Source organism: Acomys minous, assembly GCF_964271855.1.
Source record: "Acomys minous genome assembly, chromosome: 14".
Lineage (NCBI taxonomy): Eukaryota > Metazoa > Chordata > Mammalia > Rodentia > Muridae > Acomys > Acomys minous.
Window position 1 is genome coordinate 39956143 of NC_140496.1, and position 27920 is coordinate 39984062.

General features: G+C 51.9%; 1 protein-coding gene across 8 annotated transcripts in view; it reads left to right on the forward strand.

The window, feature by feature from the left end:
* Nucleotides 1-27920, forward strand: part of ZNF423 (zinc finger protein 423) — a 334889-nt gene that overhangs the window by 294204 nt on the left and 12765 nt on the right. For all 8 annotated transcript variants that reach the window (XM_084757137.1, XM_084757136.1, XM_084757139.1 and 5 more), the window contains 2 exons: nt 16454-16585; nt 18010-18125. In XM_084757137.1, coding sequence (XP_084613263.1) covers nt 16454-16585; nt 18010-18125 — 248 coding nt within the window. The remainder of the gene's footprint in view (nt 1-16453; nt 16586-18009; nt 18126-27920) is intronic.

Here is a 27920-nt window from a genome sequence, read left to right on the forward strand (position 1 = left end):
GCCCCCAAGCCTGTCATCTTCAATCTCATGGAGAAAGCGTACTGGCCAGGCTGCATCTGGCCCTCTGCACTTGGAGCGGCTGCCTGCCCCCCAGGGGTCCTGCCTGGACCCAGCCAGAGGCCTCTGCCGCTAAGAACATCTGAGCAGGTCAAGGGGTCTGTCACATGCCAGCTCCTCACCCATGAGAGCTCACCCATCAGAACTGGCATGCATTTCCCCCTTCCTGCTGACCTCCAGCTTTATGTTTAGGAGTCATAGGCATTACATTTGGCTGTCCAGGACCCCTACCCCCGACCCTACCCCATCTTACATATAAAACAGTTGATACCTAACATGAAAATGCGTGGCAACTTACATTATTAAAACATCACCATTGCCATCCTGGGGAGCAACGGTTCGCCAAGTGCCCAGCAGGTGTCTGCCAGGCTATAGGAAGGCATACCATCACTCAGCCTACATGTCAGTCACGATTTTCCTCATTTTACACAGAGGGGGTGGGAGGTGGGTTCCACAGCCAGAAAGGGGACTTTCCCCCATCACAGTGGCAGAATCTGGATTTGTTGACTGGCCTACCCTCCTGACAGGTGAGGGAACACAGTCAAAGCCAACGGGGAGCAGCCTGCCCCACTGACAGGTCTTTGTGGGCCTCAGGAAGCTAGAACTGCCCAAGTGAGGAAAGCTACCACTTTCTTTAATATACTATTTTTAATTAATGCTTTGAGGATTTTGTACCTGCTGTAATATATTTTGTGTCTACCTCCTCCTCCCAGATGCATACCCAAGATCGCCATCCAACTCCATGTCTTTTTCTTTTTAAATAATGCACTGAGTCCAGTATGTGGTACCCATATACTCTGGGTGTGGGGCTATCCACTGGAGCATCGTTTGACCTACCTGGTTGATGAAAAGAGGTTTGCCTTCCTCTAACGGCCATCAAATGTCAGTAACTCCTTAGCAGGGGCAGGAGAGGAGGGGCTTGTGAACCCCTAGCTCCTCCATGCTTGCATGTTGACTGGCTGGATCCTGTGCAGATCTTATGCAGAATAACCAGAGCTGCTTTCAGTCCACAAGTGTAGTGGACCTGTCGTGTCCAGAAGACATTGTTTCTCCCAGGCCCTTCCTAACCTCTGCCTCTTAAATTCTAATTCCTCTTTTCCCTTTCCATGATGTTCTCTGAGTCATGGAGGGAATAGGGCTCCTCTTTTATGGCTGAGTGTTCCATAGACACTTACTCTTCATGCTTTGACCAGCCTGTCCTATCCAGGGGCCCACAGGGCAAGGAGATCTGTGCTCTAGTCACCGCTAGTTACTGAGCAGGCGCACTGTTAACAGCACAGCCATCACAACCATTAGGCACTGGGTCCAGTTTTTAATTTAATTTAATTTAATTTATGTTTTCCCGACAGGGTCTCACTCACTATATAGCGTTAGCTGTCCTGGAGCTTACTGTGTAGACCAGACCAGGCCGGATTTGAACTCACAGAGATTGCCTGCCTCGGCCTTCCAAGTGCTGGGATTAAATGCATGTACTGCTATGTCTGGCCTGAGTTCTATTTTTTTTCTTCATTAAAAAAGCTTTAATATTATTATATTAAAAAGCTATTTGTTCTCATTGCAGAGAAGCTAGACAGGGCAGCCAAGCATTAAGGGTCTCACTGTTTGAAGGTGATCCCTTGGTTTCTTCCTGTGACCCTAGCTGTTTTCTCTACCTCCCCACCACCCAGTATATTTTTATGTCTACTACTGGAGATGCTGCTGTTTAGAGAAAGTGCTCATCTCAGTGGGCAGGACCATGGACAGGTACTAAATACTGTTTATCTGTGGAGAAGCCCGTGCTTTCGCAGCGAAAACACACACACACACACACACACACACACACACACACACACACACACACACACACAGAGAGAGAGAGAGAGGGAGAGGGAGAGGGAGAGGGAGAGAGAGAGAGAGAGAGAGAGAGAGAGAGAGAGAGAGAGAGAGAGAGAGAGAGAATTAGTATTCAATGTGTTTTTCTGGGACCTGGCTTGAGGAGTTCCAAGGCTTTCCTAAGGCCCACACCTTGTATGATCAGAGTGATTAAACCACGCAGGAAAGGCAGAGAAGTTGGTTTGGGTGTCTTCTTTCCCCAAGACCCTGTGGCCACCATAGCGGGATGGGAGTTGTAGGCATTTGCTGTAGTAACAGATGTTGAAGTGGAAAAGTTCACTTTGCCATATTTTAAGGTGGCTCTGCAAAGTTTAGCTATCAACTGGCCTCCTTATCAAGGTGCGCTTGTGTGTGTGTGTGTGTGTGTGTGTGTGTGTGTGTGTGTGTGTGAAGTCTAGTTGGACGGGAAGTGCCATCCTCCCAGTGGAAGCCTTTGGCAACACCGGGACTGTTTCCCCATGACAGGACTCTACCATTCCATCTGCCCTCAGCGTGGCTGTGGGGTCCAGGCCCTGAGTCTTAATGCTGAATGTAGCATGTAGGAAGATCCACGTGCTTGGCTCATCAGCCTAGGTCTCTGCATCTCTAAGAGCCTTTGCTTGGCCTTTCAGACTTCTCTTTCTCAGCGCTTGATATGGTAGGTAGGATCCCTTTGGTTTCTGTGTCCCCTCTCCCCAATGTGGCCTGCATGGCTGCCATAGTCATCATTAGTGTGATAATGTTGATGGTAACAACACTTGCGATAAACCTGCAAGTCCACACAATAGTCTTGCGAGGCGGGGAGGGTGCTAGTCTGGGTGATGCCACCAGCTTAGAGCCCTCAGCTTGTGGGTGGCAGTTGGTGCTTGAGCTGTGAATTCTGTGCTTGCGTGGGAAGTGTCAGCTGAGTGTAGCAAGTACACAGAAGACACAGCCAGAACCAGCTAAGAGCAGCACACTGGCTGGGCATGACTAATGCAAAGGCCGAGCTTTGCCAGTCATTATGTGTGGTGCCCAGGGAACCATACAGCAAGGCTGGCACCTAGGCATGTCAAGTGGCATATGGTTTAGTGTCAGGTGACACAGTGGCCCCTATACTGTAAGGTAGTCATCCCCAGAGCCATGAGATGTGGCAAGCATGAGCCAACTGCCTATCAACCCAACCCGATCTTTCTTGAACATCTTTTGTGTGCCTACCTGGGCTTATAAAAACTTGAATTTTATTAGCTAGGGTTGTTTGGGTTGAGTAAACATAAACAAAGAGAATGCTTTCATTTGTTGTAACAGGTCAGCTAGCCTTGTATACAGTAGACATCTCTCAGATACTTGTGGCTAGGACAGAGGCACAGTACAGTGTAAGAGAAAATGCCCTGACTGGGGGCCTCCTGTGAGGGAGGCAGGACCAAGTGGGTGGATGTTAGGTAGTGGGGCCTGGGCCTTCTGATAGAAGGTATAACTTTATGATGGGCAGAAAGCAGTAACTCTGGCTTGGTTGACCTGTACTGCACAAACTCTGTGTGTGTGTGTGTGTGTGTGTGTGTGTGTGTGTGTGTGTGTAGAGGTGGATGTGCTAGTTTTTTTTTTTATGGAATATAGAAAAATGCCCTTTCTGAAAAGGAAAAGATGCCCTGAAAGCTAGAAATATACATGAGTGCAGAGTGGGATGTGTGTCCTACCACAGTGCATGACCTGACGTTGTTCATGTGTTATCCCAGCCTGTTGAGCAGGCTTGAGAAAATGAGGCTACCTGCGTGGTTTCCACCTTGATCTGCAGCTGCTCAGCAGGCAGCCTGCTCCTCTCCTGCTGGTATACTCTGCCTGTCACCCGTCCCCTGCCTTTCTGGGGTAGGGGCTGTCAGAGTGCTATTGCTCCCAACTGCCTCATCCTGGTCAACGGGATCATCAAAGACCTTAGCCTGCAGCACCTGCAGGGCAGAGGGCCGCACAGCCAGGGGCCAGCCCCAGAGCTGCAGGGCCCTAAACTGTCTAGACATAGCAGACCCCATACTAGACTCTGGATTCTGTCACCATAGCATCCTGAGGAAGTGTCTGGGATCTCCCAGCTCCAGAACTGAACAAATCAAGTGTTAATGTGAGCTTGAGCTAGTGTTAATTTGTCTTGGCTTCTGTCCTTGACTACTGAAGGAAGAAGTTACTTCAGGTGATGGCACTGGGCTTGCCCTGGAGATGGCGACAACAGGTGAGAGAGGGTGGTCCTAGGAGGCCCTTAGAGGCCTGTATACCTCGGGACACTGCTTTGCTGTCTGCGTGGCTTTCCCACTAAGCTGAAGGCAGAAGAATCCTTACCTCATGGGACTCATGGGGCTGGTTGAAGACTGTGCCATCCATGTGAGTGCGCTTGTTCATTCATTGCATGTAGCCCTCAGATTTCTACCATGGGTTTTCTTCTCACTGGGCCCAGGTCCCAGCAAGAAACCTGGTTCTTTGAGGTAGAGGCTGCACAAGCCACACTAGGAAGCTGTGCGAAGACCCTGAGTCAGGCTTGGGGACACAAGTATGCACTTCCTTAGCCAGCTCAAAAGGCACACTCCAGATTGTTCCCTCTCTCTCGACTTTGACCTTCAGCGGGTATCTTCTGTTTGCTGACCTTCCTGCTGGGGTCTCCCGGCTCCAGAGCTGAGCAACTCAAGTGCTGATATGAGCTTAAGCTAATGGGGATGCAACGGCCAGGACGTGACACAGACGGGCTCCATGGTGGGGTAGCTCGTGGGCCTCAAGAGCATCTCTGTGTTTTATATCCATCATATCCCGTCAGGCTGTGGGTCCCACCCCTCAGAGAAACCACTTTCTTCTTGAATGTTCCCACATTCACTGTACTCTTACCTGGCCTGAGCAGTGGCCACGTGATTAGAAAGGTAGTGTTTAAGTTGAAGGTCAGAGACGTTCCCACGTAAGCAGGCCCCACACAGGGCAATCACAAGCAGCGCCACCAGCAAGCCATCCCCCCATAGGGTGGGTCTCCATCCTTGAGGATAGCCTGACTCCTGGTGACCCTGGTTACAGTTTCGAATCTGCAGTGGTGTGAAGCCATGGGAGTTCTTCAGAGGTCATACCTGGACTTCTGAGGTGTCTTCTCCCGACTAGACACATTTGACTGGAAACCCGCTGGAAATGCTGGACAGCCACACACCACCAGGGTGACAAACAGCAGAGGCTTCCGTGGGCCATGTTGCCCAGCTGGGGAATGCCTACTGTCTTTTGAGCTCATATTCCACTGAATTAGCTGGCTGTGGCCCATGTAAATTGAGGCGCACATACACTTCAGTTCAGTTTGGTGAGCTCAGATGGGGCGGGCGGGGCGGGGCTGGAGAGATGGCTCAGTAGCTCAGTGGTTAAGAGCAGTGTCTGCTCTTCCAAAGGACCTGGGTTCAATTCTCAGCACCCACATGGCAGCTCACAACTGTCTATAGTACCAGTTCCAGGGGTTTTTTGACACCTTCATACCATTGCACATAGAATATAGTTAAATAAACTATTTTTTAAAAGCCTGATCGGGGAACAAAGGTCTTAATTTTGGCTATAATTAATTCAAATTTGAGTTGCCAAGGGTGGCCAGAAACTACCGTACTAGACAGTATAGAACTGGAATATGCTGTTTTATTTAGAAGGCAGGGGGCGGGCGGGTGGGAGAGGAGGAAGAAGAGGAAGAGGAAGGAAAAGGAGAAGAAGGCTGGGCGGTAGTGGCACACGCCTTTAATTCCTGCACTCAGGAGGCAGAAGCAGAGACAGGCAGATCACTGTGAGTTCGAGGCCACCCTGGTCTACAAAGTGAGTCCAGGACAGCCAAGGCTACACAGAGAAACCCTGTCTTGAAAAACCAAAAAAAAAAAAAAAAAAAAAAAAAAAAAGAAGAAGAAGAAGAAGAAGAAAGCAAGCAAATATTTTCAAGATAAATAAACCATCACTTTCTGACCTCTGGGTTTTTTTGGAGGTTGTTTTGTTTTGTTTTCCTACTGCGGGTTGGGATGCCCAGTGTGCAGTTAAGGGCCAAGGAGACCTCAAGGAAACAGTGAACTCCAGGATCCATGCTGTCCCAGCACCAGGATTTCCCACTGTAGGTCCCGTTGGGTGTGGGGACTGTTCCGCCTCTGACATGGAGGGGGGGTCGGGGGGGTGGAGACCATGTTTAAGTGTGGCTCCTTCGCATGCCACCACGTGTTGCATCTCTGTGTCCATGTGAGCCGCAGCCTGGCTTTTTTGATGCTGTGCTATTGCTCGTTTCAAGTAATGATTTTTTTTTTTTTTGGTAGAGACAAAAAGTGATGCCAGCAGTAGAGAAAACCCTCGAAGCAAGGGTAATTCGCGTGTCCCCGGCAGGGTCGGTGACAATGAGGGCTTTGTAGCCTGCCTGTCACGTTAATTGTATATTATTAGAGGCCATTAATCTGAGGATTATTAACAAGATGGAGTCTTAGGCAGTTGCCTTGCTGTGGAAAACTAATCTACCATCAGCACTGGGCTAAGGAGGGTAAGTTACGTGAACCCAGGCAGCCCAGGTAGCCTAGGCAGGGGATGCAAAATCTTCGCTTTCTGGAGCATCAGCCCTCAGTGTGGCAGATAGAGGGGAGTGGGTGTGAGGAGGGCTGGGGACCAGCCCCTTTTCAATGCATTTCAAGTCCTTTAAAGTCTCAAGTTTTAAAAGTTAGGAGGCAAGGACATTTTCTTTTTAATTTAGTTTTCTTAGGGTGCTAGCACTGAACCTAAGATCTTGCACATGCTAGGCGAGGACTTTGCCACTGAGCGGCATGCTGCCAGCCTCCAAGGAGTCTTCACTGTGGAGAACTCCAGCCTTGTTGTTGCTCTGGAAGACCCCACCTTCTGTCTGAGGGCTGCTGCTGCTGAGGGATTGATTATCTGTTCATTTTCTTTCTTTCTTTCTTTCTTTCTTTCTTTCTTTTCTTTTCTTTTTTTTTTTTTTTTTTTTTGAGGCAGGATTTCTCTGTGTAGCCTTGACTGTCCTGGACTCACTTTGTAGATCGGGCTGACCTCAAACTCACAATGACCTGCCTGCCTCTGCCACCACGCCCAGCGTCCTTTTTTTCTTTTTTCCATCCAGAAGGTATAGGAGATAGTTACCTTCTGTTCCTTGGTGACATGTCTTTTAAACCTGTCACCGTGTCCTGGAGGTTACACATTTTGCAGAGAGCTGGAGGTTCATGCTTCTGTTATTGTCCCCAGCTATGTCCCACCCAAGCCACTCCAGCCTTTGACTGAGGTTTTTGAAGCCTTTTGAGTCGGGTTGCTGCTTGCCCTGGCCCAGCTGCAGAGATGCAGGCTAGGGCCAAGACACAGGAGGGACACTTGGACCTGAGCCACGCTCTCCTTTTTATACTTCTTTGACCTCCGTGGAAAAAAAAGTCTCACTGGGATTTGGGAGAACAAGGGGCTAGGGAGATAGCTCAGCAGGCGAGCGTGCTTGCTGCATAAGCTCGACAGACTTGAGCTTGATCCCTGGAAGTCAGATGTGGGGGCTGGAGAGATGGCTCAGTGTTTAGGGAGCACTGACTGTTCTTCCAGAGGACCCAGGTTCAATTCCCAGCACAGATATGGCAGCTCACAACTGTCTGTAATTCCAGTTACACATACACACACATACACACACACACACACACACACACACACACACACACACACACACACAGGCAGAACACCAGTCAGAGGTGGTGAGGTTTTGGGGGGGCATCTCTTATTGCAAAGTAGGGTGTAGGGACAGCAGAACCTCATGGAGCTTGCTAGCTTGGAGTACCCAATACAGTGACGGAAACAAGACAGACCCCATCTTAACAAGGTGGAAGGAGAGACCCAAGTCCTGAGGACAATATTAAGTGTGCACCCACACTCCCCAACGCATGCATGCACAGCATAAATAAACATCTATTTAAGAAAGAGCAAGAAGGGAAGCCATAAGGAAATGACATAGCCTGGTCAGGATCCTCTGCAGGAGAGGCACAGTGAAAGGCCAACCCTGCCAGCAGTGGGAAGCTGCTGGGAGCCTCCAGCCATGCCCGTCCACTGAGTGCAAAGGCTTGAGATCTGCATAGGTCAGCACTTTTACGGGAACAGTATGGAGGTGGATGGAGGGTGGCGACAAAGCTGACGTGAACTCCTTCAAGGAATGACAGAGGTCCGGCCTGCAGTACAAGAGCAGTTAAGTATGTCTTTGGTGGTGGTGGCAGGAAAGCACATGAGCTATAGGGCCATGTATGCTGTAAGGGGACCAGGCTCTATTATCCTGATTATGCCCATCAGGGTGTGTGCCCAGTGGGTACCAGTTTCTGAGTACAGAGTAGCACTGCCAGTGGTCTGTCGCCTCTCACTCTCATGCAGCCCTGGGAAGTGGACTTCTTCTACATCTCATGGTCAGAAAGCCCTTGGTTTGCTCTTACCATGTGATCTGCAGTAGAGCCAGGACCACCTTTGTGCCTCAGACCCTTTCCTTTACTTCTCTGAAGAGGTACATGCCAGGGGAGGTAGTGGGCTGCCCCACTGGTTGTGATAGTTATCCTCCAGCGATGCCGACCCGGAAGCACTCTAGCTTTGCAGACCTCTAGCCGAGCTATGACCCCTGACATGGCTCTTGGGAGCACTCAGTCAGTGGAACCATCTGGAGTCTTTGGATTTCAGTTTTGGAGGAGGTAAAAGCAAAGGACTTGTAAATTAGGGGAGTCACGTCCTGAGAGTGGGATTGACCATACAGATGATCTTGCTTTGGAAGCCCAGATGAGAGTGTGGATAGCCAAGCCAGCCAATTTAGTCGCCCCCCCCCTTCCCCCTACCCCCTCCGGCAACCCAGCCTCAGTGTCGGCCTCCATTATGGAGAAGCATTCACACCTGCCTGGCTCTTCTGAGCCTCACAACCTAGAGCAAGTCTCTGGCACGGGGAAGAGTTGGGAGGGGAATCCTTCTAAGCGTACACAGTGCTCTCACACAGCAGACAATAGGGAGACCTGCAGAGCCCACCTGCTTAGGGGACTTGGCTAGACATCACCGATGGGTGGGTGGGGGGCAGGGCAGAGACTGTTGGGGAGAGAATGGCCTGTCCATGACAATGGCTACCTTCCACTGAGAGTCAGGCTTCCTTCTTAGCATCCTTTCTTCTTAGCATCGCATAGCCTCCGTGCGTCATTGGCTCATTATGGCCTCGGCCTCCTTATCTAGGGAGACTGGGTGTGTGTGAGTGGGTACCTGGGTAAATAAGTATAAATAGTTTTCCTTCTGATATGTGACCGGATTATTTTCCAGTTGATTTCAAGCCTTGGCCCCAAGTGGCCCACAGATCAAAAAAAGATAAGGGTCAGTTACAAGGTTGAGCTCATTCTCCGTTGCCATAGCAACTGACCTCAGGCAACCCTCCAAGGACTACACCCAGCTCCCCAGGTAATATTTTTACTGTCCACGCCATCAATCCCAGGCCTTTCAAAACTCAGACTGCCTAATTGTCAGGGCTCTGTTTTGAAGAGGTTCCGGGTCCCTCTGGGGCCCCCCAGTTCAGGCTGCCAAAGCTCATTTATAGGCCCTCCTGAAACATCGGGGGACTGTGTGATGATAGGTCCCTCCTGGCCAGACAGGCCTGGGAAGGTGCCCCAGGGGCGGATGAGGGGTACAGCCCATCCTCCAGGATTAATTAGGAAACCATGAACCCAAAGTGGGGGTGGCAGTGGCAGTGGCAGTGGGGCCTTCAAGTAGCCACTGAGCTTGTCCTGACTGGTATGGTGTGTGAAGGGGCACATGTTGCACCAAGCGCTGGGGATGACAGAGGCTGGGAGGTGCAGTGGTCACCTGTTTATGGGGTTTCCAGTATCTGTCCCCCCTACAGGAAATGGTTTCCCACATTAGCTTGCGTGGGCAAGCTTTAACTTTAGATGACTTCCTGCCTTTTAGAGAGCTGTGCCTTGTATGTACTCTGGTCGACCTGTAGTTTCTGGGCTATATCATTGGCTATCAATTTTTAGTACGTGCCCCCAAATACCAGGACACTTTGAAAATAATGTCTTCTCTCTGAGCTGAGCTCGAGTTTCTGTAACCCGGGTTTGTTGGTCAGGGGCACATGACCTGGGGCTGCGTGTACTAGGTGCTGCCGGGGTCCAGTTCACCTCTCTGTGCCTAAAGTGCTGTTCTTCTGCCTCCCTTGAAGAACCTCCTGCAGACACCTCTAGATTTGACATCTGACCTTTGACCTTTGACCCCTCCCAGCCCCATTGTCACTACCTCTCCTACATCCCACATCTCCACCATCCTACTCTCAGGATGGTGTTTGCTGCCACACTCCCCTCCCCTCTTGTCTTCTGCCCTGGGATCTTTGTTCCTGGCTGATAACAAAGGACTGACTCCCATGAGCCACTTTCTATTTCCTGTTCTTGTCTAGATGCTGTTGTTTGTTCGGGTGTGGGGGAGGGCGTCCTCTCCTAGATCTCCCCCACTGCACACACCTTCTGCCTCCTCATTTTACTTGCAGGACCGAGGCACCCTTTCCTCCTTCATCTCCATGGGTGGAGGCCGGGAGTGCGTCTGGGTCTGGGCTGCGGACTCCAGGGCCATCTCTTGACCTGCTATTTGGCAGCAGGCTGCAGGCTCGGGCCATGGGCTCATGCCTTGCACTGTGGAGCAAGCCTATGGGGCTCTTTGCTAAGTGATGGCTTCAAGGGCCACGTTCCCTTGCATTTATCCTCCACTTGTTGCAGCACTGTCCCAAGGATGACGTCACAGCCTGGCACCATTCTCATTGTCACTGTCCTTCCCTCACTCAGAAAAGTCCCTAGCTCTCTTGCCAACCCCGAGTTAGTGTTAGCAAGGGGCCCAACTAACTCAAACATGGGAACCGGTGGCTTTGTCTTTTCCCTTCTGCCTGTACCGCTCAACCCTCCTTGTCAGTGTCCCCAAAGACCTGGCATCCAGGGGCAGAGGCAAGGCCATGCTGAGCTCACTTGAAATGGGCCCTTTTTGCCTGGCACCTTCCTCGAGCTAGAGTTCTGATGATGTGACCTGTTTCAGTGACCCATGGTCATGCTTGGACATGGATGTACTTATCTCGGTAGCAGAATACCCCCTTGGTTGTCCTAGGCATTGGAGGGCCTTTGTTTGGCCTGGGGTCTGAGTGTCACTGTCACTTGCCACACACACACACACACACACACACACACACACACACACACACACACAAATGATAGGGACCATGGGTTGTTTTGCTGGCTCTGGTCAAGTCTGGTATCTTTTGTCTTATGTTTTCTAAGGCTATTGTGAGCTTCACTAGGAGGAAGGATGTATGTCCTACATAGTCCTTGGAGGGGACCACCTCTCCTCTTGGGTCAGTTGAAGGAGTCAGGAAACAGCTATGGTTCTGAGAGGATCCAAAGATTAAATCTGAGATCAGTGGCAGGCAATGGTGGTGCACACCTTTAATCCCAGCCCTCGGGAGGAAGAGGCAGGTGGATCTCTGTGAGTTCCAGGGAATTCAGGGCTGTTACACAGAGAAATCCTGTCTCAGGAGAGAGGGAGAAGGAGAGGGAGAGAGAGAGAGGGAGAGAGAGAGAGAGAGACAGAGAGAGACAGAGAGAGACAGAGAGACAGAGAGAGACAGAGAGACAGAGACCTATCAGTGTGGTTGTGAGTGCCCACAGACAAGTGGCAGCATTTCCCAGAACCTTCTCTGATGATCTGGACGTTGTATGCATTGTTCTTGCTGACCTGTGTCAGCCGAAAGTTGTCAGGCACTGCCCTGTATCCTGTAATCCAGCAGCCAGCCAGCCAGCCTTGTGGTGGTACTGAGCACAGTCAAGGATTATAAAGGCAGGAACAGTGTTGGCTGGGATACGAACTGCCCTGATTTAGTGAGAGGTGTCCCCTGAGACCTCTTCAAGGAGGCTTACCTTTTGAGCAATGAGACGAGGGGGGTTATAGAGCACTTGGGAAGTGATTCCTTCAGTGAGGGCGGAGGTTCTGTGGTAGAGCTAGTTTGTTTGCCTGCCTTGCCAAAACCTTATGATTACTCTTTCCAATTTATAGCAGAAACTTAAGCACAGAGAGCTTAAATAAATTACACAAAGGTGCACAGCAAATGATGGTGGCCCTGGGGCTTTAACCCAAGTGTTTCTGGTTCTGACTTGCACGTCCTTTATTATCGCTTCCTGAGTACAAGTGACTTAGTTGTGCCCCCTGTTGGCACGAGGTAGCAGTCACCAGTCAGTTCCCTTGCTAGAGAAGGACACACATTAATGATAACAGAGTAGCTTCCTCCCCCCCCACCCCCCACCCCCCCCCAGGAAGAGTCACTGCCAACCGATTCGGATCAGGCAACATGTCTGGAGCAGGGCTGCTCAGCTCAGTGGAGTCCAAGAACAATGCCCTGTCCACTCCCTCCACAGCCTGCTGCTTCTCCCTCCCAGGCAGCAAATTATGGCCTCTGAGCGTGTGCTTGGCCTGCCTTTGACATCAGCGAGGCCCACTGGAGTCTCACCTTCAGGGTTCTGATAATCAGATCTCGCTCCTCCTAGCTTCCCCCAAGACCTGTATGGAAATAAATATGTGTCTGCCAAGGATCAAATGCTTTTGGAGACAAAAGTCGGTGCCGAGGACATTACAGGGAGCTATCATCTCTGCACGGTGCTCTTCCACAAGGCCCTCAGCTCCTCTTTTGGGTGACACAGTTTCAGCCTGAAAGGTTCCAGTGAGCTGACTTGGTTTTAAGCAGAAGCACATCCTATTATTTTTTTGAGAAATGAAGTGTAAAATTAACACTTATTATTCCTGAGCAGAGGATGGAAAAAAAGAAAAACAGGGGCTCTGGAAGCTTCATGCTTGCTGGCTTGTTTGCCTGGCACATTGTGACTTAATCTATCTGTCTGTCCATCTATCTATCTATCTATCTGTCTGTCTATCTATTTATCTATTTATTTATCTGTCTTAGAGACAGGCTCTTGCTGTGTAGCATGTGCTAGCCTTAAACTGAGTATGTAGCCCAGGGTGGCCTTGACCCCATAGCAGTCCTCCTGAGAGCTTGGGATTCAGGCATATAACCACCCTGCCCACCTTATTTTCACTTAAAAAAAAAAATCATACTATGTCAATAGACTCCCTGTTGCCAGCATGGCTCACAGGGAGCAGGAGGCAGATCTGGATTTCAGGGCGAGATCTGCATTTCACTTTACAAACGAGCAGGGCTGCGTAACTCACTTGAGGTGTGCGGGTCTCTCTTATGGATGCCTGTCATGTGCTATAAAAAAAGAACAGAAAGAATGGAGTCTTAACTCACAAAGTCCCCCAGCTCCCACACTGGGGCGGAGAGGCCCAGGAGCTCCCAGACAGCTTTGTCACTCTGCTCTGAGGTGTGGCGAGCACTGCGCAATCTTATATAATTCAGGAAAGTGATTCTCAGAGGGCGCCACTGTCTTGGGACAGGAAGAGGCTGTTGGAGCCTGGGGGTGAGAGAGTGATGGCGGCAGGGTGTGCTGGGCTTGCTGACAGTGGGTCATATGCACTGTGCATGCCAGCCAGCAGCAGTTTGTCACACTAACTAGGACAGTCCCTCTCTGCCTCCTGGCCCTCCCCAATTTCCGGGCTGCCTTTCTAAGCAGAGGTGCACTTGATGGGCACCCCAGGGAGTGCAACCCACCCTGCCATAGGGAGGAGCCTGATTTGTGAAAGACTGACAAATCAAAGGCCAAGCTGGGTGAAAGACTTTTCCTAGGTCCGCAACCCCCAAGTCCTTTGTTGTCCCCTCACACTTGGACTTTCTGCATGTGTTATACCCGCCCCCCCCCCCAACACACACACACACACACACACACACCCTTCCTCAGGTCTGACTCTTTCAAGCACTTGGGGGAGATAGAGGAAAGGTCCCAGCCAGGCAGTTGTCTGTCTGCTGGGCTTTTGATCTAATTAGCCCAGAACCTCACTTTGACACAGGTTTGGGCTGTGATTTGTCAGCCGTTTAGGCCCCCGCAAGCGGCTGGCGGCTCAGGGCCGCCTGACTGTGCACATATTTATGAACGCGGGTGCTGGGCGGAGCTGCCTCTGTGATTCAGAGGGGAGCAGCTGATGAATTGCTCGGCGCTCAGGAAACGGAAAGTGACTGTCAGACATGATTTCTCTGATTTATAAGTTGCAGGAGCCTTCTTTGTCCTCTCAGTGTTTGTATATCAGATGGCCCCAGCCCCATTCACAGCCAAGTGGTGAAAGGCTCTGTTTGGAGTCAGAGAAGTCAGCCATCCGTCATCCCTGCTGCAGAGCGAGCTCTAGCCAAACAGGGGCAGAGGCCCAGCAGGGCACCTCTTCCTCAGCTCTACTATAGCTGGACTAGAGGTGGCCTGTGCTCTGGGGGCTGCAAGACACAGCAGGGCAGCATCCTTGCCCGCAGCAGTGGTGCTAGGACTGAAAAGTCTTAGATACTGGAGCAGTGAGAGGCTGCTTGCTTGTGGGTGAGGTGGTGGGGGGGGGGGCGGGGGGGGGGCGGGCGGGGGTAGGAGTGGGCTTTGTGGCTTGCAACAGAGCAACACCCCAATCTTCGCAAGTGACCTCATTCTCTGAACCGGCTTCTTCTTCCTGGAAATCCCATTTCCTAGCCAGCAGTACTGCTTCCGAGGCAGCAGTCACAAACCTCAGTAGAAGCCTTTCACAGCTGTCGCTTTTTACCCCTGCCTCAGTTGTGAACGGAGCGTCCACACTGCCACAGGAAAGCCAGACGGAAGGGAGGGCATTCTCATCCAGGCTCGCGTGCGTTCGTCGCATGCACCAGGCTCTGAGAAGCTTTATTGCTATAGTGGGGAGGAGTGCAGGGCATACTGGGGGGTCTTCAGAGGCAGCCCCCACACTGGAAGTCATCTCTAATTACAATGAGTGTCTCCCATGGGAAGTGGAGAGGGTGTGTGGGGCCTTTGTGGCAAGTGCGCTGAGCCTGCCCTGTGTCCCCAAACTTGTCAATGAGTCTCTTTCCCACTAGTGTAAAGGGAAGATCTGCTCGCCTTTCTGCCGGGTGCACGTGGCCTAGTTGCTGGGGCTCTCGGGACCTGACAAAAACCCGGCAGATTCCAGCCACTGGGCTATGTGGGGCAGGCCCACCTGTGCAGTTCAGTGGTGGGGGCGCCCAGGGTGTGGGGGGTGAGCTGGGCCAGGGGAATGAGAGCCTGCTGTCCCAGCATTCCTGCCAGGGCCTGGGGACCCAGGGACTCGCCAGGAGGCTCAGCCCATCTGTGTCTGTGGCTTGCCACCAGCAGAGCCCCTCTGCTACCTAATTCCTGCCTTTGAGGGCAAATCAGAGCACCTGGCACCTTTGGTGAGCTCACTTCCCAGGGGAGCCAAGGGAGGGCTGTGTCCTTGGCTGTCCCAGATTGCATTTTTGCCAAAACAGCCATGCCCAGCAGTAAACACTAATTGAGCACTTGCTGTGTGCTGTGTGCTGCTTTATGTGAATTAACTCATTAATTTACACTTTGATTACAAGAGGAAGGATGACTCCGAATGCTTCTGAGAGAGGGCACCTACTCTGGTTGACACAGTACTCAGAAGGGAGTGCCCACGCCTTCTCTGACCATTGAGACTGAAAGCATGGACCTCTCCGCCTGCCACAGTTGATCACGCACTCAGGCTATCTTTATACAATGCCCACGACATGAGCCTGGTAGGAAAAAAGGCAGCATTTGAACCCAGATCTTGATTCTGGGCAAGGTTGTTGGAGCTCGGCTCCAATCCAGCAAGTGAGCAGGCATGGCCTAGTCCTCGGCTTGTTCTACTCTCTGGGTACCACTGACTGAAGGCTTAGGTGTTGAAGAAGCTCCCAGGTGGGAGCATTTGTTCTGGTAGGAAACAGATCGAGGAGGCTGCCCATCCCTGTGGCCCACAGCGTAGTCAACTGTTTCCACGAGAGAGAGAGCTCGCTTGTTGCAACTTCTTCTAGGGTCTCACCAAGCTCCCTCACCCATCTTCTCCCAGTCTGCTTCTCTCTGGCCACTCCCTTTAGAGCAACCCTCACATCCAACTCACCAGCTGGTGCTCCCCACCCCCACCCAGCCCCCCTCCCCCCACTGTCATAAGGGAAAGACATTGTATTATTCTCTGAAGAGTGCATAGCTCCTTCTAGCCAGTTTCTGGCATATCACACACACACTCGATGAATATGCAATTGGATTTTTAAAGACCTGGTTACTCTATTTTAACCATCTAGTACCCTGGATGGCCCCCTTTCCCTAGGGTCTCAGAACTCAACGCTGTTGGACATGGCTTGTGACCAGGAGAACCCATGATCAACATTTCAGAGATGTACATTTAGACCCAAGCCCTGGCTGCAAGAGTCAGGGCGGGGCCATCCAGAGCAGAGACATGACTTGTGTCTGTGGTCCCTATACCAGCTTCAATTCCAGTGACCAGAGATGCGCTGGTGCAGGGTGACCTGCAGCTGGTGTACGGTGTCCTGGGGCTGGTGTGGGTGGCGTCCTGCGGTTGGTGTGCCCTGTCCTGGGACTGGTACAGGGTGCCTTAGCTCTGGTTGCTCCTGTGTGAGCATCACTGATGTTGTCCCTTTCTCTTGCAGAGGAAGGCATTAACCATGAGTGTAAGCTGTGCAACCAGATGTTCGACTCCCCAGCCAAGCTCCTCTGCCACCTCATTGAGCACAGCTTCGAGGGCATGGGTGGTACTTTCAAGTGCCCCGTATGCTTCACAGGTATGGTGTCCACGTGGGCATGGCAAGAATGCACGGGACGGGGGAGGAGCCTGTCCTGTATCATGGCTGGAGCCCAGCCTCTCAGCCCCTCTCCCCTTTGAAGCCCTGTCTCCCTTCATACAGAACGGACCCATAGCCCGCCTGCCCCTTCTTCTTGGGCACTTGAGTGACACCTTTCTGTTGCGGCTGAGCAGCTGTTCACTCCAGGCTCAGCTTCTCTGCTGCAGTCAACCGTGCCTGGGTTCCTCCGTGCTGTGTGGAGCCATGAGCTCCATCCAGCCTCAGTGGGCTGCTCGATATACTCTCCTTATGCCACCCACTTCCATCCTCTGAGCCCCCGGTCCCAGCCAGGCTTCAGCCAAGCAGCTCGAGGGCAGCTTTGTTGGCCAAGCCTCCAGCCCCCAGGCTGGCTGCCAGCCCCAGCAAGTGAGCGGCTGTCCCGGCCTGAGGCATATCTCGGGGGCTTTGCTGGCCTCCTCCTGCTGCCCAGATGGCAGCCGGTGTGCACAGGGAGCCGGGCTCTCCCGGCCTCCCCGACATCTGTTGTCTACCACTGCGGGAAGCCCACCCCAGGGAGGTTGCCTGGCAGGAGGCTATCTCTGAAGTGCTTACCTCCCAGACACACAGCTGCTTTGGGTCACCTCCTGGGTGTGCCCAGGGCTGGGCTGTCATGGGGGACTGCTGCCACTGTGAAGCGAAGCCAGTGCTATATATGACCTGCTCATGACACACATGTGCGTGCACATGTCTCTGGGGCCTAGCTGCCCTGAAACACCCCAGTTCTTCCCTTCCTCCCCCAACTCAGGATTTCCTACCCATCTGTTAGCATCACATGCAAGGATGTAGACAGTAACCCTGACAACAGGAGCAGTGATTCATGGGGTTGACTGACTGCTTGGTACCAGGCATTGTGCTACGCTGACCTAATTCCAGGCTTATCCCTGCAACCCACTTGCAGTGGGACCTTGGGCAAGTCATTTAATGGACCTGGAGCCTTGATTATTCTTCTGTATCAGACGTGGTGACAACAGTGACTGTCTTGCAGTGTGAAGGCATTTGGTTGACCGGGGGGGGGGGGGGGGGGCACATTCGCCATCTTAACCATGCACTGCTTTGTTTTTTAAAACACCTCACCCGTATCTACCCATATGATCCTCTTAGACATCCAGCGAGGTGTTTTCTACATCAAATCCCAGTGTTTAAAGGCAAACACAAAGCCTGGAGAGCTTAATTGTCTTTCCCAAGGTTGCACATTTACTAAGGGGAGGAGGGGAAGGGTTTAGGTTATAGTCCAGAGCCCGAGGCTAGGGGCTAATGCTTCCAGCAGTAGTCCTTGGCCAACCACACCCGTGCCTGGGCGATCCCTACTTAGGAGAGGCGGTGGGGCCGAGGCTGGCTTCTAACTGCAGTGTCTGCATGTGCAGTCTTCGTCCAGGCCAACAAGCTGCAGCAGCACATCTTCGCCGTGCATGGGCAGGAGGACAAAATCTACGACTGCTCGCAGTGCCCGCAGAAGTTTTTCTTCCAGACAGAGCTGCAGGTGAGTGTGCCAGCCCCTGTGCACCAGCGGCTGTTCTCTCGGATGGCTGGCCTAGTGTGTCCCAGCCCCCGCGTGTTCTTGGGAGAGCCTGTCGTGGGAGGCGGAGCCCATGAGCAGGAGATTCCCACTCCTACCCATCCTGCTTCCTTCTGCTCCCCACTCAGATCGTCTGAGAGCTTCTCACTGGGTTTGGCTTTGTGTCTAGTGGCCTGTGTCGCCCACACAGCCCGAATTCAGCTCTGCCCAGACAACTGGAATTATAAGAAGTAGGGGATGTCTGTTGGCTCCAGCTCAAAGGGAGGGTAAGAAATATTAAGGCCAGTGTGGCCCTCAGGTAGCCACAGAGATCACCACCAGTTTCCTTGGTCACTCCAGAGTCTACCATAGCCAAGGGATCCTCATGCAGGGTACCACTGGGTGGACATCTGCAGCCCAGCCCTTGTATCCCATGAGGCTCCTTTAAAAAAAAAAACAAACAAACTTGGTACTGATTTTCTGAAGATTTGGATCTAGATCCAGAACTTTCTGTCTCATTGGTTTTACCAGGAAACTGTAATTAACATAGAAGAGTTCATGTGCCTACCAGAAAACACCCTTCATGTTCTCATAAAGGTCACATCTTGTATTAGCATCACTATGTTAGGGACAGTCCCTCCCACCAAACACTGTGATTGACACTGGCACTCTATACACAGAGGGACGACAGACACACAGAGCTCAGCACTGCAGTCCCAGGGACCGTACTCCCACCCACAGGAACCAAGCCACATAGATTCTCAGATGCGCTGCCCACTGGGGCACTGCCCACTGGGGAGCCACTGTTACCAGCAGCAGTGGGGAGGTCAGGTTGCAGCAGCAACAGCAGCATCCGGATCCTTGAGATCACCATAGCCTGAAACAAAGGCGTATTTGTCCTTCATGTGGCAGATCCAGGCAGAGTTCATGATATTCGGTGACCTGTGCCCACAGAGGGTCCGTGCCCATCCATGTTTCCATGGTCACCATGCACGGAGGAGGAGAAGGAAGGAGGGAGGCGGGTGGCGAGTGCACCAGCCCTTCCAGCTTTACACTGAGAAGAAATGCGGTCAGCTTCTCCCACACAGGGTCCTCAGAGCAAGCCACTCCATGCTTCCTAGGGGTGGGAAAGAGCATCACCACCGTCTGAACGCACAGGTTGGGAAGCTGAGGGGAGCTGGCATGTGACAGGATCCCTACAGATACACCATGTGCTCACAGGGTGCATCCACCTGCAGGGGAGCACTCACCTCACACCTGCGTGGTGTGTGCCTACACCCAGAGACCTTCCACACGCCTAGAGCACGGGGCTGCTGTCACGCAACACTTTCCTGGCCATGGCAGTACCTGGCACAGGGCAGGCTGGGCCTTCTTCTCAAAGGCTTGAGCGCATCGTGGTAGGCATCGTGAGGACCAGGAAGGGTGCAGAGCGGCACTTGCAACCTCCTAGCTGGTCCTGATTGAGCTAAGCTCTGGCTGAGTGACCATCCTTGTAGAGTGCTAGCTTCTGTCCTTTCTGGCAAGCACCTGAGCTCCCGTACATAACATTCTTACCTGGTTCACATGGCCTTCATTCCCTCCCCAGTGTGGATGAGTTAGTTCAACAGAGCAGGCCAGGGAGGGCCTCCACTTCCAAGACACCATCATCAGTGCAGGCTCAGGTCGTCCTTGCTGTCCTAGTCTCTGTGCTGAGGACATTGAGGAGCTGGTACCCAGGCCCAGAGGTGGCAACCAACTCCCATTGGGCTGTCTGGGAAGCTGCCTTGCCTGCCTGGTGGCACGTGCCCTTTCTCCCAAATACAGCTTTCACAGCCCATCCTACTCTACCTGCCTTACTTGTGTGGCCCATCTGTCAATCAAAGTGGGGCTGGGTCTCCTGCGGGATGAAGCTTTCTGTAAGCCAACAGGGTGTGCTGCTTTATAAACACCTTCATGCGCATAAACCACTGCCACTAGTGCTTTACATCACAGGTTTCTTACGCTTTGTCTTTCTTAACTCCTGACTTTGTCCATGTCCATTGTCCCGGACACCACGAGGGGAAACAAGATGGTCTCTTCTTGTCTGCTTTAAGATTTCTCCCTGAGGCCTTGGGAGATGTGGTTCAGTGGGTAAAATGCTTGCTGCATATGCGTGAAGCTGTGAGCTTCAATTCCCAAAACTCTTGTAAAGCCCGGTGCTATAGCACATAGCTGTAATATTGCTGCTGCTACCAAGAGATGGGAGGTAGAGATGAGAGAATCCCCAGAGGCCCACAGGAGAGCTAGCCTTGTATATGCAGCCACACACAACAAAGAGACCCTGGCTGCATGTGCAAGGTGAGGGCACCTTGTCTTCTGGCCTTTACAGATGCATCATGACATGCATGTATTCCTCCCCCCCTCTCTCTCTTACACACACACACACACACACACACACACACACACACACACACACACACACATACAAGGATGGGGAGGGAGAGATACATAATAAACAAACAAATAAGTAAATTTCCCTCTGAAAGAAGAGGCTCTCTGTTCCTGTTTCTCCGGCATCGTGGTAGGCATCGTGAGGGCTGGTTTGGCTTCCTGAATGTGTAGGCATTGGGAAACTAGGGAAAGATACTGTGCCTCACTTTGGGATATGGACCAACCCAAGAACAACCAAGCCTATAATCCTAGCTATTTAGGAGCTTGAGATGGGAAGATCAAAAGTTCAAAGGCAGCCTAGGCAACTTAGACCCTGCCTTAAAATAAAGAGTGTAAAGGCTGAGGGTGTGCCTGAGTGGTAGAGGAGCATGAGCAGGCCCTGGAGCCCACCTCCAGCACTACCAAAAAGCAGCGCAGATTTCTAGAAGCCACTAGTTCCCAGGTCACCCTGATAACCTTTGAATGGGATCCTCAAGTGCAAGAGCCTCGCTAAATTATAGCCTTAACAAGTCCCTATTTTCTGCAATTAATTATTTTAATTACAGACCATTTAAGTGGGAAGTGTATCAACAGTAAATCTATGCAAATAATGGCTTTTGTTAAGTAACTTCAGTAGCAATTTTCTGGGTTTGAGGAGGGTTTTCAGTCCCCACAATTTCATTGCCATTAGCTGACGCCTGTTTGGATTGTCCTGTTTGTGTGAAGAAAGCAAGGCTGAGGTTTCTTCTGGGTGCCAGGCAAGGGTGGTGAGGTCAGCCAGAGGGCATTCATCCAGGGAGAGGGGGGGGGGGAGAGCCCTCCTGGTGGATGGGTGACACTTGCTAAACAGTGTCTATGGATGCTGAAATAACACGGGAGGATTTCCCATGCCAAGTAGGAAAGCCTGAGCATCTCCATCTGAGGGAACCATGCTGGCCTGGAGGCTGTGGGCACCAGACAGCCATGTTGGGACTTGGCGGAAAGCATTGAGATGAGGTGAGAGGGACAAGGCCTCAGGCCCCCGTCCCTGCCCTATTTCCTGTGACCCTGGCCTTTTCACTAGTTCAGGAGAGCAGGATGGAAATATGACTAGGGAATAAGACACTTGGAAAATGCCAGGGTTGTTGGCCTTGTGTTCTGTGTTTTTTTTTCCAGCCTCAGGCCTCAGCAGATGAAGGCCTGGGGCTCTGTTTGCCCCTTGCCAGGGTAAGCCAACCTAAAGGAAGGGGCAGCAGAGTCTGCCCGCCCAGCCCAGCTGTCTCCACATCCCCTTGGGCACCTCTGTGTCCAGCAACAGAGCGTAGATGGTGTGTCCTTCCCCCTCTTCGTGGCTTCTCTGCTTTCTGTTCTTCACGCAGGGATGACTGGGCCAGTGTATGGCTATCTGGCCTCCAGAGTTGGCCTGTGATCGTGGCCATGTCCCTGAAGTGGCAGGAACAGCAGTGGTGGCCTCCTCTTGTTTCACTTCTGCCCCAGCCCAACCCTGTCTCTAGCAGATGGTACAGTTCGTCTCAACACAGCCTTGAGATAGTTGCTCCATCTCTGTGTACAGAAATGGAAACTGAGGTTCTGAGAGGCTTGGGGGTTTGTCTGAAGTCACAAGCAAGTGGCAGAGTCCTTGTGCAAAACCACATTGTCTTTGCCAACTGAGGCAAACAGAAACCCTCCAAAGTTTAAATAAATTGCCATTTATATGAGCTAATAGATTTAAATGAGGCCTGCAGTGCTGAACTATAAAAAGCCTTGTTGTCAGGGGACCCAGAAACTATTTTAGTAGTTGGGCCAAGCAGGTAGCACGAGTGGCAGTAACAGGGGATGAAAAAGAATGTGCTCCTGGGCGAGCCAGGTGGAAAAGCTGTTGGTGGGGCTGCCCTGCCGCGAGCCAGGCCTGCGCATGCGCAGGCGGAACGCCACAGAGGCACCACAGGGTGGGTTCTGCTGAGGCTGGGCTATGGAGAAGAGAAGAGGGCAAAGCTTCCCGCCACGGTGACTCCAATGCCTGAGACCTCCTGCTTCCTGATCCTGCTTTTTCAGTTTGTTTCGGTGTCCAGGGACTTGTGCGGTATTGTCCACAGGAGAGGTGGAGTCTTAGAACTGTAACTGTCTTTTTCTACCAAAGTAGCACTCGGACATTTCAGAGCTGGTGGGCACAGCCTGCCTGGTCACTTGCAAGTTCATAACGTGTGCATTCATGCACACGTGTGCACAGGTGTTTGCACAGGCGCACACACTTCTCCTCCATGGGCTGGGCAGGGGGACCTGTGGGTCTATTCCATGCCCTGGACTCTCGAGGCCCTCAGTGATAAAGCGAGGGGGGACTGGAGGAAGTGATTCTGAGCAGGCCCGCGGCGGCCAAGCGGCCAGCACAGCGCTGAGCGGGCCTGTTTAAAGGATTAGCTCACGCTGTTTGCTTGTGTGTGCCTAATCATGCCGCTTCCAGCTAAATGATTACAATTGATTAAAAGCAGAGCTGGTGCTCTAACAAGCAACCCGGAGCACTCTGATGGCGAGAGCCCGGCCCTGCCAGGCTGGGTTCTGGTGCCTAGCCAGGGGGGGCGTGTCCGTGAGCCCGGGGTGTGGTCTGAGTTTTCCTGGGACCCTTCTTAACCGAGTCCGTTCCCCCATTTTCATTATTCATTTATCACACACTCACAACCTGGTGACATTTCAGGGGGCCTCAGATGAAGCTGGGGTGCAGGCAGGGACCTCATGCTCACAGGTAACATGGGAGATACAGTAAGCCAGTAGATTCAGGAATTGTACTGTGAGGAAAGTAGTGTAGAGGTGTGTGTGGGGGAGGGGTGGTGCAGGAGAAGTTAATGCTTAACAACTGGATTGGGTGCTTAAGAAAAGGTTAGCATTTCATTCTAGACCTGAAGTGGAGGAAGTCAGTGTGAGGCAACTGCCCACCTTTCTGCTTCAACACTGCTCAAGTGGCCCCATCACTGGGATGCTCTCCTTCATCCTCCCTCAGGCCTCTTCAGCCCTTGGTTTACCAATATGAGTTAGAAATAACCTGTATATTCCTGATTTCCTGTGTAAATGTGGAATTTCGGAGGATGAAGATGTCTACCGTGCCCCCATCCATCAGCCCACTCTCTAGTCATCTTACTAGCCGTCTCCTGCTCACCATCCATCCACCAGTAGATCTGCCACCCATCTATCTGTGTGTTAGTCCACCTGCCATCCTTCTGTCTATCCCTTCCTCCACCTGTCTTATCTATTCACCACATATTTGTCTTCCTACCTATGTTACCCAGCATCTACCTATCCAGCCACCACATACCCACCTATCCACTCATCCATCCACAGACCCATCCATCTATCCATCCATCCATCCATCCACTCACCCATCCATCCACTCATCCATCCATCCATCCATCCATCTCCTCATCCATCCATCCATCCATCCATCCACTTAGCCATCTATCCACTCACCCATCCTTCCCCTCATCCATCCATCCATCCATCCATCCATCCACTCACCCATCCATCTCCTCATCCATCCATCCATCCATCCATCCATCCACTCACCCATCCATCTCCTCATCCATCCATCCATCCACTTAGCCATCTATCCACTCATCCATCCATCCATCCATCCACTCACCCATCCATCCACTCATCCATCCATCCACTCATCCATCCATCCACTCACCCATCCATCCATCCATCCATCCATCCATCCATCCATCCATCCACTCATCCATCCATCCATCCATCCACTCACCCATCCATCCATCCATCCATCCACCCATCCATCCATTTTCCCTTCCTCCCTCCTTTCCCCCTTTCCATATACATATCCATCCACTACATACCCATCTACCCACTCATCCATCCGCAGATCCATCTACCATCCATCTGCCCGTCTCCCCATCTCCCCCACATCCACCCATCAACTCATCCTATCCACCCACCACTTATTCATTTAGTCACCCATTGTCCATCCACCAATCCATCTACCCACCTATCCATCCATTAGCCTGTCTATCCACCCCATATCCATCTATCTACTCCTCACCCATCCATCCACAGATCCTTCTCTCTGCCCATCCATCCACCCACCCACTGGACCGCCCATTTGTGCACCCACCAGCCACCTATCCACCCACCGACCACCCACCTGCACACTCATCCATCACCTTTTCATCCATCCTTGCCTTTCTCCCATCTATTTTGCTGTAAGTTTTGAATACTTGGAAAATAGAAAAGAACACAGCAGAGAAAGAAGAACAAAAAATGGGGGGTGGGGGGTACAATCTGCAGGTACTCAGCCCACTATCAGAACCCCTGGTCTTGATAAGATGGGTAACTGAGGAGCTGGTTTCCTTGCTTCTTTGTGCTGCTGCTGCTGCTGCTGCTGCTGCCAAATCCAGCCAGATAATTATAACTAATAATAATTAAAAAGTAAAAGTGCTGTAGGCATATGCTTAGCATTTGACTCTTTAGCTGTGCTTTCTGCGAATAGCATGTCTTCCTCTACTCTGCTTTAAAGATGGCCTGGCCCTTGGTACCTCACCACTTGAGGGAGAACAGAGATTGATCTTGGGTGGGCCTGGGATGGGAGACACCCCAGTGGCTCCTGGGAGTTTAGATCTACTGCTAGCACTGGAGTTCATCACTCATGAGGCCAGAAGCCCCGGGGCTTAGGGCCAAGCTGGCTGCTAGCCTCCTGGAGCACCCCTCTCTGAGTCTTCCTAAACCTTTTACCCCTCTGGGCACAGCTGTCATCTCTGACAGCAGGGATTGGTCCTGTTGCCTTGGGTCATTGTTCTCACAGGTAGAGGCTTTCACTAGCAGGGCCCCTGGGATTAGTATTGGTGGATTTCCACCTAGGTCACTGTGTTCCCACTAGGGCAGGAAGAACCCAGCATAGCCTATGTCTGCCTCCCCTTGCAGCCCAGCTTGCCTTTGAATCTCAGCCCTGCTCCTAAGCAGCTGTGTGACCATGGAGCCTCAGGAGCCCAGAGATTACAGTTTCCTCCGTGGGAAATTTGGAAGGTCAGCAAATAGTATTGCCTACAAAGCCTCCAGCACCAAGTCCATAAGCATTGGCCAGTGTTACCACTGTTATCCTCATCCCAACTGTGGCCTGGGTGCCCGGGCTCTAATTGACTCAGCACAGATCAGTGGCACATACCTGTGCTCAGTGCGAGGCCTCGGTGTTCGCTGAGCAGCTACTATTCCCAGTGTGCACAGGCAGTGGAGACCCACCAAGGACTGGCACTATGCACCTGCTGCATGGAGAGGGCAACACACTAGTAGGATCAGGCCTTCACTTCATGTTTGTGTGATGCATGGGCAAAACTGCACAGCTCTCGTCTAAACGTATAAAATTCCACACTGTGATGCCATGCTTTAGGCCGAAAATAATTATTTTTTTATCTAAATTAATTTATTCAGATTACACGAAAATAATTATTTTAGATGTTAGATAAAATTTTCCACAGTGTGTACACAAAATGCATACGCATTTTGTGTGTGCGCTTGAGTCCCATCTACAAGGTATAGGCCATACCTTGTAGTATATGCAAATACTGCAAGTTAAACAACTCCAAGATGTGAAGCTCTTCTTGTGTCAAGCATTTCGATGGTGAGACCTCAGTAATCAAGCAGTTGAAGGCTACAAAGGCAGCTCCACAGCTGGACCCCACAAGGCTCTGCAGGACACCTTGGGCCTGGATCCCATATCTCTGTCCACTGTAGGTTACCGTTTGCTGAATTCGGCCAGTGTCTGATGTCCAAGGGCCACTCCATCCACAGTAGAGCGCGTCCTCAGCACTGACCACTACATCATCATCTGTGGGCAGCTTTATGTACCGAGAGACTATGTGCAGGAATGTTGGGGTCTATATGCAGAGGAACCCAAAGTGAACACCAGTCCCATCTTTAGGAATCCCAGGACGTGGGTCTGAGTCCATAAGCTAGCACAGTGGAGTGTGTACTGGCTAAGATCTGGGGGCAAGTCCCTGCAAGGACCTGCCCTTCCTAGGCTTGCTGTCTGGGTCTCCTTGTCAGAGAGTTCACCCTAAGGCTGTGGGAGCTGAAGTGGAGGCCTCAGGATGCTGGGGTAGATGGCAGCCTTGTCTCCCATAGAGGTCAGTTAGTTATAAGGGTGAGGCCAGCACCAAGCCGAGCTACTGGGGCATGAGATTATGGCTGCTCTGGCAGCCCTGGGTGTATAAGGATTTCAATCACAGAGGGGCGAATGGAAGAGTAGCTGGGGCCTGTGGCCAGCTCTGCTTAGATGTCCTCTGGGCCCCAGGGTTTGGTCCAGCTGAGCAGTGAACCATGATGAGGCTCTTGTGGAGACTGAGGGCCTCCTCAGAGGCTCAGCTTTAAGCAAAGATAGCATTCAGAGTGGGACTCTGGCTGCCTGTTGGGGCCTGCCATTCATGCCCTAGAGCTGGGGCCAACCAACTTTCTGGGGCACCATGCCATCGTGACAGATGGGCATGGGGAAGTGCCAGTGCCAGGAGCCTCGAGCCCAGGACCATTGTGTGCGCTTTTGAGCTTAGCCCCTCACCGGCGCCATTTCAGGCAGGACTAAATACCTTCAGTTTCTTAGTAACAGTGACAATACCAGTGACAGTGGGTGACATGTCGCTCCAGTGCTCAGAGGGGATAGCACACTACAAAGATCCGCCCCACGTGGACAGGGATAGGGTCTTTAATGTACAGAAAGGACATGGACACGGCATGATCGTGAGGCTTGGGTCTGGGGAGATGTGACCCCTCTTAGTGGGATCACCACTACATCAGGCCACTGAACCCAGATCGCAGGAGGACAGGATAGAGGGTGCAGCATTGGGAGACAGAGTTGGCAGTCAGTGTTAACATCTTGTGCGCTCTCTCTCTCTCTCTCTCTCTCTCTCTCTCTCTCTCTCTGTTGAGATAGGCCGTTGCCATGTAGCCAAGGTATACTTCAAACTCTCACGCCCCTGCCTCAGCCCTTCTGCGTGCTGGGCTCAGACTCAGATACTATTGATGGCTTAGATTCAGGGGCACTAATGAGTTGATGTCAGGTCACACAGCTTGAAAGTGGCAGAGCTGAGCTTGTTTGCAGTCCTGGTAGTGTGAGGCAGGAAAGCTAAGGGTATCATAAACACCCCAAGGCAAGCACTGTGGGAAACCTTCCCCCCATTTGTTGTCTCCTTCAGCTCAGTCCCAACGCAGCCAGTATAGTCACCTATATATTTTACAGGTGATGGCTGAAATGTGAGTGGGCAGTGGTAGGGACAGAAACCCAGGCAGCCTGGCTTGTGGGCCGGTGTCACTGCTCTAGTAACCTGGATAGGCTTCTGTGTGCTTTGGCTATTCTTGCTCAAACCACATCTTTTGGGGAGTGCGGCTGGCTACCTCCTGCCAGGAGGCTGGGCTGTGGTGTAA